The 10,963-nt window shown below is 41.7% G+C and overlaps 2 protein-coding genes across 6 annotated transcripts in view; one reads left to right on the forward strand and one right to left on the reverse strand.

Moving 5' to 3' along the window:
• LOC146558111 (brain-enriched guanylate kinase-associated protein) overlaps window positions 1-2,839 on the forward strand; it is a 39,399-nt gene extending 36,560 nt beyond the window's left edge. For all 5 annotated transcript variants that reach the window (XM_085247645.1, XM_085247647.1, XM_085247648.1 and 2 more), the window contains one exon: window positions 528-2,839. In XM_085247645.1, coding sequence (XP_085103771.1) covers window positions 528-1,940 — 1,413 coding nt within the window. In that variant the 3' untranslated portion in view covers window positions 1,941-2,839. The remainder of the gene's footprint in view (window positions 1-527) is intronic.
• A 283-nt stretch (window positions 2,840-3,122) lies between these two features.
• Window positions 3,123-8,427, reverse strand: rdh14b (retinol dehydrogenase 14b). Its single transcript, XM_085247654.1, has 2 exons — window positions 7,988-8,427; window positions 3,123-5,526 (listed from the first exon to the last, which is right to left on the reverse strand). The coding sequence occupies exons 1-2, from the start codon at window positions 8,339-8,341 to the stop codon at window positions 4,909-4,911; spliced, it is 972 nt and encodes a 323-aa protein (XP_085103780.1). The 5' UTR covers window positions 8,342-8,427; the 3' UTR covers window positions 3,123-4,908.
• Window positions 8,428-10,963: the final 2,536 nt, after the last annotated feature.

The raw sequence follows: 10,963 nt of genomic DNA on the forward strand, positions 1-10,963 counted from the left end.
ATCCACCTGCAAAATATTAGTCTCAATAAAAATATAATGGACGAATAATAAAGACATTCACTTGTGTTCTGTTTTCATATAGAAAAAAGTAGCTATAGAACAAAACAAATGACCATGCATAAAAAAAAAAACTAAATCATTTTACACCAATCAAAATGTGCGAGACAAAATGAAATGAATAAAGAGGAACGTTGGATACATGCAGATGATACAGGCTGATGACTTGACTCTACTTTCACTCCACGATCCAAATAGTCTGGTGCCTGATGTTGTACAGTCTGACGCAGATGCCTCAAAACCCGATGCTCAGTGTGACATGTGATATACTTAAATTATTGCTGCTGCTGCACAGTTTAAAGGTGCCTTTAATGTCAACACCCTGATTTACCTACTAATTACTCGAGAGAGAGTTTGACAGTGTAGTGTACAGCAGTTCCTACACTACATAGAATAAGGTCTTTGATATAATTTATAACTAACATTCACCGATTTTCCCTGCTTTACCCTTGTTTCTCTGATACTTTTAGCTGCCTGCTGACTTCCAGGAACGCCTGACCATGCACCTGGAGGAGTCTCCCCTCTGTCACACCTACTCTGACTCTGTCCCGACCTCTCTCATTGCCAAAGTGCTTGAAAAGCCAGATGAGGCTTGCAGCAGCAGCCAGGCCTCCCGCTCCCCCAGCCCGCAAACACAGGAACATGCCTTTATTTTGGAGAGTTTGGGTCCCGGAGAACGTTTGGGGCTACGCGGAGCCTATAAAACTGACCTGTACAGCAGTGACACAGCCCTGTATTGCCCTGATGACCGTCACCGTGAGCGGAGGCCCAGCATGGATATTCACGGCGAGAGGAAGCTCCTGTACGGGCCCCAGAACTCCACCGACAGTACTCCAGAGGAAGGTTCGGTTGGGTTGAGAGCTGGCTTCTCCCAGGAGCACTTTGCTAAGTTCCCTCCCCCACTGGGTGCAGCCTCCAGTTCTTACTCGAGTTTTAGTGGAGGGGGGTCTGAGGACAAAGGCAACGGACCGCCCAGCAGTGCAGCTTCTTCCCCCCACCATCACTCCCTCTACATGGAATGGAGGGATGCAGGGGACTATGAGAGAAAGAGTGATTCATCCTGGGAGAGGGACAGTCCACGGGGCTTTGCCAATGCTCATCCCTTCCAACAGACAGAGCTGAGCCACCATCAGAACGGCAGCTCTCCCGTCTACAGCCGTACCATGTCCTCCTGTTTCAGTGAGCCCTATGAGCCGCTCCCCCCGTCCTCCTCCCCAAGTGTCGCCTATGGAGACAGCCGTAGAGGCAGCACATTGGCCCCCGAGGAAGAGGAGCTGATTGGCCGGTGGAGACAACTTAGCGTGGAGGACTTAAGTGCTCACACCTACCGCAGCCCAGGACGGGCCTCACCTTACAGCTTCTCGGAGCAGCACTTCTCCGTCCGTCCCGCCAAGATTCGACTTGGGCCGCTCTACAGCAGTTTCCAGGAAGGGGCTGACTACTACCACCACGGAGTGGATGTCATGGACCCAGTGTGGGCAGCTGCCAGCCCCAGTCCCGAATGCAGCCCAGGGCTGCGCCAGGCTCACAGCCAAGCTCACCTGTACCGAGCTGAGGACAGTCAGGGGTCAGAGCACAGCTTGTACCACTCAGGGAGCTCTAAAGACAGGGAGGGAAATGTCGCATCTGGAGGCCAGAGCACTGATTATGTAGACCCCAGCCCCAACAGCTCCACCGAGTCTCTCCACCAGAGATCTCTGGAGATGGCCGCAGAACTGCAGCACTATCAAGTGGAGATGCACAGCGTGCCTGCACAGGTGAGCCAGTCACCACCACCAGCCCCACCCCCTCCTCCTCCGTACAACCAAAAATTTGGCTCCCTGGGACTTTCCAGGAAGGACAGTCTGACTAAGGCGCAGCTTTATGGAACACTTCTGAACTGAAGGACTTTCCAATCAGGTTGCATCTTCAATAGTAGACACAGAGCCCTGGTTTGTTCAGCTGCACCTTCTCGTAGTGCAGCCATTTTGACGGCTTGAGTAGAAGCCAGGAGTTCTTCAGTATCATGAACATGTAACTATTGCTGATTATTTAAAAGCACTGATGGCGTGGCAGTGGATGGCAATTGTTTACATTATAAATTTCTCAAGGCAGTAAGTCAAGTTAGGGGTCAGATGTGGGGAAACAGACAAAGAGGAGCTCACAGAGTCCTTAAAACTTTTGAGAATGTGTATGTGTTAAACTACAAATGTACAAATATATACTAACTTAAAATTGAGTGATATATTTTGTATGTAGCTGTTAGCAAGAGATACATTTAAAAAACAGTGCAAAATCCTATTGGTAATCTGGAACTTGTAAATAAATTAAAAAAAACTTCCACTGCTTTATTCTAAAAACCCTGAGAGAGGTATTTTAATTGCCCCTTGACGTGCACAGAGATTTGTTTCAGCCGTTATTTTTAATCTGCTGCAACAGCGATGGCCTTGTGATGATTTACATACAAGTGTTGAAAGGAAGCGAAAAAACAAAGACAAATTAGTACCTTAAACGAACCATGAGAAACATTTGTTTTGTTTTTCCTTCTGTTAAATGGATTTGACAGTATTGATGGGAGTGTTTTATTGTTATTGATGGAACGTTTGATCTGTTTTACCAGTCAGTATTGCTTTCTTTTTTGCTCTTCTATATCCCCCAAGAGAGGTTTCCTGTCCCCTTTCTACCTCAGATTTGGATGCCCACACCCCACCAAACCACTGTAACCCCGTTTATTTCACAACGATGCATGTTTATATATTTTGGTTGTTTTGTTCGCCTAATAAAGCACAAATTATACATACAAGCTCCCAGCCTTTAATGTACACATTTGGGGATTTGAAATGCCGCTGAATAAAAGCGATATCATGTTTTAATATCTTTCACGCAGTTGCATAGCGATCGGTTGTTGTTTCAAGATAATTACATGTCTGCTGATCTGCAGTGTTCAGCTGACTGAATGAACGAGTGGAAGACCTTTCATTATTCAGACTCAGATTGCTGAGTCACTAAGTAGCTCTGCTTTTTCACTGTTGGGAAAAAAATAATTGCAAAAAATAGGTTAGTAGAGAAGGATTTTTGCCAACAAATTCAGAACAGAGAGGAAGTTTATTTGTGTTTTCCCAGGAGTCATCATCAAGAAAATACTACAGAAAAGGAAATGGATAATATTCTGTGAGTGTCTGTGATATCTAACGAACTAATTTAGAGCTACTAAGGAAAATTATATCATGGTATACTCCCCTTTGATGTATTAAAAGTGCCACGCCAAGCACTAAATAAATAGGGATTGGACAAAATACCTAAAAACAAAGAGTTTGACTGATTTTCAATTTGATCCCCATTAAACCTTGACATTGTCACCTTGGAATTTACCGGCGTGGTCATGGAAGAAAAGTACTGATGGCCAAACCAGCTCATTCAGTGTATTCATTATGTGTATTTTGGGTACATAAGTGCCTAACCTAAACCTGACCAACTGAAGCAACACTCACACACTACCCCCACAGACCTGTAAGGTAAGTGCTTCATCCACGTCTGTTCTTGTCCTGATTTGTCAATCACCAGACTCATCACACCACATCACCTTTTTCCATATCTCCAAAGTCCAGCTTTGGTGTTTCGATCTTGATTTCACAATCATTCAGGTTTTTTCCCCCGACCACATTTCTTCCTTGAAGACGATGGCATGTTAATATCATGAAGGATAGTTTTCATTTGATCGATTAACTGGGAAAAATTGATTATTCTGGTGGGAAAATGATTACTTGCAGTCCTTCTCTAAATACCCTTTGGTATCATTTGAAAACTGGTTCATTTAGCACACTTAGCAATTGAGTAAATGGTCTGGAAAGGCTCTTGAATTTATTCAAATGCCTTTGAACTTTAACTAATAAAAATGAGGTAAGAGGACTCTCAATCCATCCGCAGGAGGGAGTTGCAGCGCAGCAGCTCACCGATCGGCATCGCTAACCTTGCTGTCCTAGCAGAAAGCATTTACACTTCAAACACATCAAGATGAAGGCAACTAGATCAACTGCTATCACTCCACCACCTCGCCTTCCTCTGCACAGCAAAGCAGATGCTAAAGCATGCAAAAATTTAGCTTTCCAACACCACAGCTTGAACCTGAAACAGATACGCGTTTCACTCCAGGAGCTGCAGAGCACAAGCACTGACGGGAAAATGTGACAACTCAGCGTGGCTTTGAAGAACTCTATGAGGCGATGCACCTGAGAGTTTGCTCCTTTTGACCCGAGGATGCCTGTCTGATTAGGTCAAGACACAAAACTGTAATCTATGCATTCGATTCATTACAGAATATAGTAAATTATCAAGTTTAGAGTTAATTTTCACATCTGTTTCTATGAAATGTTTTTATCAGAGACAGGGAAATGTTCCCCCCCCCACTGAGTCTTTCTAGGGAGTGAGGGTTTGTTTACATGCACTTATATAACCCTGCTACGGCTGTGTGCAAGCTGATTTCTTAAATGGTGTGGAAATTGGAAAGCTATTTAGCTTATTAAAAATTAGGGGAGAAGCAAACCTGGAGGGTTATTGAGACGTAAGCAGATTATTTCACATAACACTGCTTCATTGTTTTTTTAAACATCACTTTGATAGGCACACCTTAAAATTAAAATCTTTATACAATCTCTAAGCATTGTGGCACTCTTGCACACACACCACTATCGCACTTCACTCTACAATATGCTCTTCAATTAATGTTCTTATCCTCAGGATGGAAATAGTTCTTTTATTTATTGCAAGTGGACGCTTGTAGAATGGTGTCTGTGGAGCTGCAAGAGATTAGCTATCAGGTCCAAGAACACTTAAGTCCACTCCCCAAACTCCATCCACAGAGCTGGACTCTGCTCAGTCAGCGAGTCCAACCATCCTCCTGCTTATGTCCCACAGTTTCTTGGCTGCCTCCTCATCTGTAGCTTTGGGTAACAGCTCCTCCTCCTCGCAGTTAGCAAAGCACTTCCCCGACACTCCTTCCACCTCTGGGGAGCAGGCCAGATAGAGAGGAGTCTGGGCCCCCTCCAATGGACTCTTGAAAAAGACCAATGAGGCAAGGTAGAACAGCGGCTTTGCCAGGAGGGGGATTTGGATGTGTCTGCCTAACCTGGTCCTCACGATCCCCGGGGTGAGAGCATTGACTGTGACCCCCGTCCCCTCGAGGCGATGGGCCAGCTCCAGCGTGAACAGAAGGTTGGCCAGTTTGCTCTGACTGTAGCAGAAGGCCTTATTGTAGTTATTTTCACTGTTCAGGTCATCGAAGTTGATGTGGCCATATTTGTAAAGTTTAGAGGAAACCACCACGATGCGGCTAGGGGCCGAAGCCTTCAGGAGGTCCAGCAGCAGGTGAGTGAGGAGGAAGTGACCCAAGTGATTCACACCGAGCTGCATCTCAAAACCTTCGTCTGTCTTTGTGTAGGGACACTGGTAAATACCGGCGTTGTTGATGAGCACATCAACCTGGGATTCCTCCTGACAACAAAGATACATTTGAAACATTTAAGACTCCAATTAAGGTTTTATTACAGCTTCTCCAGCATCCAGAGGCATTAATTGTCCATATGCATAACAAAAGATCAAATTTTAACCAAACAACTTAAATAAGTTTTTTCTTCACTTAGAATGGGGTTATGGTGTGACAATGCACATGAGCAGGGCTGGTCTGAGTATAATGAAGGCAATCAGTCTGTATTATCTTATTTAACAAAAAGTATGCATTTTTCTGACAATTTTCACTCACTTGAGAAACACAAATGCAATTTATGCTTGAATAAATAACCCCATACTCCAAAAAAGAAAGCATTACAAAATATTTTTATTACAATCTTAGTGATTCTTCTTAAGGGAAAAGCCAAAAACTTTTCATCCCTTTGTTGAGTACGACTTCTACAGGCTAAATGACCTAATTTGTAATTTCAGCTGCAAAATGAAAAAGAAAATAATTCAGATTTTTCAGAAACCATCTGAATTTTTTCACGAACTCAAATGTTAACTGAGTTATGGTCATGGTTAAGAATGCTTGTGAAATGGGCCCACCGGCAGGCCTGTGGTAAATAAAGGCTTAAGTTAATTAATATAATACCTATTTTAATAAAACTTAAAGTACAGCACATTCTGGGTTGCAGAGATCTCCCTGAGACACCCAGTGGTTATACGAGGTATCTGCCAAATTCCTAAATATATAAGTAATGTTTTACACCTAAACCTCTTCGACTTAAACTATGATGTGTACTTATAAAGACATTATACCTGAATGCTAGAAGGAAGGACAAAAATAAAGCCCCAAAGCATCTCAGTGTGTTATATAACAATACAGTTAATCCGTAACTTTAATTATAACTTCTGTAAGAAACATAGTTTAATATGAACTTTTAAATTACAGAAAAAAATAGAAACGATAAAACTTTCTAATAGCGGAGGCTATACTGAATTGTATTAGATTGTATGTCTTTATCATTTAATTATATTAATTATGGAATGGTATGCTATAATAGCCTGTGGTTACAATTTTTCTTCATCAAACTAATACAGCATTGTGAATTTACCATCTTGAGTGTCTATTACAGTACTGTGCAAAAGTGTCAAGCCACCCTTTATTTCTTAAAAGTTTGCTCTGGTGAAGAGATTTATTGAAAAATGTGTATAACATATAGAAAAACACTGTTTTATAGAGCAAAAACTGAGTTTTCACAATCCTAAAAAGCTTGAAAGTCAATATTTGGTATGACCACCTTCATTCTTAAACACAGCCTGAGCTCTCTTAGGCTAGCTTTCTTCTCATTTCTTTAGGTAGTCTTCAGGAATAGTTCACCAGGATTCTTGATGCACATTCGAAGCTCTTCTTTGGATGCTTGCTGCCTTTTGTTCTGTTCTTTGCAATAATGTTGAGGTCTGAAATTTGGGGAGGCCAGTCTGCACTGGCAGTGTGTCAGTTCTTTCCTGGATTTTTTCTCCTATTTCTTAAGTACATTATTTTATCTGCTGTAGACAGTTTTTTGGGCCCACCGCTTTTCCCCGCCACTTGTCCAGCTCCCTCAAATTTCTTAAGGACACACTGCTGAGATATGCCAAGTTTTCAACAGACAGCTCTTTGGCAATCACCTTGTTGGTACAATAATATTATTTTATGCCTGTCAAACTGTGTTATCTTTGGCATTGTTGTATATTCAACTTTAAAAATGAGAAGAAATTTTACATTTTGTTATGAAAGACTGACAGTATGTGCCATTATGTGTAGCAATAACACTGGTTCATCTCTTGAGTTAGGTGCTTTTTTTATGCTAGAATGAATGCTCTGAAAATGATCAGATACAAAGAGTGAACTGAAAATGAGTGAAAAGGCAAATCTCTAAGGAAAGACTTTCAAAGACCTTCAGAAAGCCAGGAGAATTATCAAGACCACTTTAAAAATGTCTGGCTCATTGGAGGCATAATATAAGAAAATGAGTGGTGGATCAAAATTTTGCACAGTAATCAATGTATAGGAAGCTTTTGGCTCCTCCTGTGTTTACTCTCATTTGTGACTCAATAGTCTAAGCACACAGAGTATTGTTTGTTGTATGAAATGAAAAGCCACCTGATGAAAATCTGTGATATCGGACCACATAAACAAAATACTTGAAGCCTTTCAAGGATCACTGCTACAGTTAAACAGTATCGTCTTTGCTGAAGCTTACAATATAATAGGATATTAACTCTTAACATCTGCCAGGAGACCAACACTTCTAGACTGGCCCCTGTTGGACAATAGTTTATTTGCATCTGTAACAAATATGGGTTTGGGGTCCAATACTTAATTTCAGCACCAAGGACAGTCCCCCTGGAACAATGCTCTGTTTTTTTCTGCTGAGTTGGGCTCAATAACAAAGTGCACCACAGCTGGTAAATAAACTACAAACATCTACTCTCTTGCTTTGTTTGGGTTCTCATTTACCTGAGTCACCTCCTCACAGAAATTTCGGACTGATCTAAGAGAAGCCAGGTCCAGGTGTTTGATGACCACCTCCCCGTTTTCTGGTCCCGCTTGCTTCTTGATGTCCTGTGCTGCCTCCTCGGCGCTCCGCGGGTCCCGGCAAGCCATAATGACCCGGGCGCGGAGCTTCAAAAGCTCCCCGGCCAGGGCCTTCCCTATCCCGCTGTTTGCCCCGGTCACGATGACTGTCTTGCCTCGCATATTTTCTCCTGAATAACGGAGCAACTTAACGGCTTTCTGACGGGGGAATAAACGCCGCATAAGAAGCAGGACCCCACCGCCAACAACAGCGGCAATTAGCAGAGGAGCGGACATAAAAGCTGTGACGGGTGACAAGTCGCTGAGAGAAACTGTTATGTATCGACAGTAAAAGATGACCCCGGAAATGATTATAGTCTAAGATTTCACAGCCTGTCAGCCAACAACACATTTTATATATATATATATATATATATATATATATATATATATATACACACACACATACATATATATATATACACACACACATACATACACACACACACACGTGTATTTTTAAAGCAAGCACACGACTGAACGTATTGAGTAGGCTGAAACCGTTCACACGCTAACCAAGTTAGCAACATTAGCGACTTCAAACTGTCCCATAAAATATCTTCCGGGTTATTTTCGTAACGGAACAATATAATCACGATATGCTAAACTAAACTGTACACCAGTTTGTTTTCACCGAAACAAATATAAAGTTTTTTCTAAGGATGTTTTCTATCGGCTACTACTTTTTAATTGAGCTTATAGAGGTCAGAAATAATACTTTACCTTTTTGTTTTTCGTAATGTCATTTACCGCGATATCTGTATCAGCCACTAGATGGAGCTATATGAAAAGCCAAAAAATCTACACAGACGAGATGAGACCTATTTTATTTTTCCCATATTCCCATTATTATTATTATTATTAGTAGTAGTAGTAGTAGTAGTAGTAGTAGTATTTGTTCCAGCAGTTGAAATGATTATGAAATAACAAGTAATACAAAAATAACATATCTGGCAGATGACTCTCCACCTCACATATATGTTGTATTATAGTAGGTGATCATATGTGGTGTAAAAGATTTTCAACTTATGTCTTAGTGGAGGTGGAAAGAAACATTTTCCACCCGGGCCTGTTCAGTAAGAGGTGCAGTGGTGGTCAGGATTGTCCGTGATGGATAACTGATGACTGATGCTACTTCCTCTCCACCGCAGCTTTGATGGGTGGGTCCAGTTTGCAGCCAATTACAATTTAAGATTCAGATCTCCTGCTCTGTTTATTCAGTTTCTTAGTGTCACCAGCTCCAATGCTGCACCCCAAGAAGACCACTGTCCTTGCCACAGCAGAGTGACAAAACATCTCCATAATTTTTCTGCACGCATGGAAGGATCTCAGCCTCCTTAGGAAAGCCCCTTTTTTGTGCACTGGCTCTGTGTTGGCCTGTAGTTGGTGTGGGTGCCCAGGCCATTTTGTACAAATACAAACTTCTATAATGATACTGACAGGCTGGAGGTTTTTTCTTCATTCTTTCCTTTCTCTCTCTTTCTGTTTGAGAAACCTATATCTTTAAGTCGCAGGTAGAAGGTTGTGGGCCAGAGTTTGTTGCTGGCCTCCCTTGTCAGAGTCTCCTTTCCTGGACAGTAACTCCGTCTATCCGTCTGCAGTCTGCAGTTTGAAAACGACTTTCTGAGCCTTTCTTCCTGGATCCAGACTCTCCTGAGGAGATTCATGAATACTGCCAGCAAAACGTACCTGAGACCCGTCAAACTCTGTCCCTGCACTGCTACACTAACAGCTGTTTCAGAATCTTGCCTGCCTGCCAGTCATCCCTCCAGAAACTGTCCAAGAAACAGAGAGATAACGCCTCAGAAGCCATTTAAAAAGCTTACAAAATAACTTCGTTCACTGAAACCGTACCAAGCAAGCATACTCTACCAGTTGACCAGCTTCTTAATATAACACAAATACACATTAGAGTATGAGTGCAGATTTTCAGTATATAAGTGGTAACAATGTTTCAATCCTTTACAAAAACACACACTACTCACACAGAACTTCATCTTTTGGGCCCTGCACAGCTCAAAGCCAAAGTCATGGTTGGTACATTTATCCTGCTTCCTACTCTGTTTTCTCTTTGGAGCTCTACATTTTTGCTCTGGCTCATTAAACACAATTTATAATGCTGCTGTGCCGACAAACTGCTCTGTAAGGACAATTACAGAAAAACAAAGTGTTGCATAGTTGACGTCAACACACACATTTTCCACAAATGACAGACAGCAAGGTCAGAAAATAAAAGTAAACTGTTTTGCCTAGAAATTGCATGTATCATTAATATTCAGTGGAGTGGGAAATGACTGACTACCGAACTAACATTTTTAAGTGATGGCTATTGGGAATGTTAATGTGTTTTTCATTGAACCTGTCAGTAAAGAATGTCATAATTATTTTTTTCCCCTCAGTTTTACTTGTTATAATTAAATTTTCTTGCCCTTTGACAGTTGGAATGAGCTCCTCCCTACCTTGAATCGGTTAAGCATAAAAAAATGGATGGATTAAATTTTCAGCGAAATATGTTTCGACCATTAGATGGAACTATATGAGCGCAAAACAAGAAAAAGTGACTGATAAGAGAGCTCGAGCTTCATATTTCTTGTTGAAAAATATTTCTTGTTGGTCTGAAGACATAAAAGAAGAGTCTAAATAACCTCAAACAGGAACAGACAATAACAAATAATCCTCCTGGGGCTTTGATTTGTTTGTTGAGGTGCTGACTCATAATCCATCCATGTATCGATCATATTCTGTTATACAAAAGGACTCGCTTCCTTTATAGCAGTTGCGGTAATAGAGGAAATGACACCACAGTTGATTATTCACTTTTTCCTGTAGATTATCTCATAGCACAGTGAGCAATAACTG

The sequence above is a fragment of the Mchenga conophoros genome, linkage group LG15, assembly GCF_057382185.1.
Source record: "Mchenga conophoros isolate Kocher_MC1m ecotype Shallow Benthic linkage group LG15, M_conophoros_male_GT1.1, whole genome shotgun sequence".
Lineage (NCBI taxonomy): Eukaryota > Metazoa > Chordata > Actinopteri > Cichliformes > Cichlidae > Mchenga > Mchenga conophoros.

Excerpts from the sequence above, each read along its gene's own strand:
- rdh14b (XM_085247654.1), bottom strand. The coding sequence starts at position 8,341 with ATGTCCGCTCCTCTGCTAATTGCCGCTGTTGTTGGCGGTGGGGTCCTG. Across the intron at positions 5,527-7,987 it reads TCTGTGAGGAGGTGACTCAG|GAGGAATCCCAGGTTGATGT; the intron begins GTAAATGAGAAC and ends CTTTGTTGTCAG.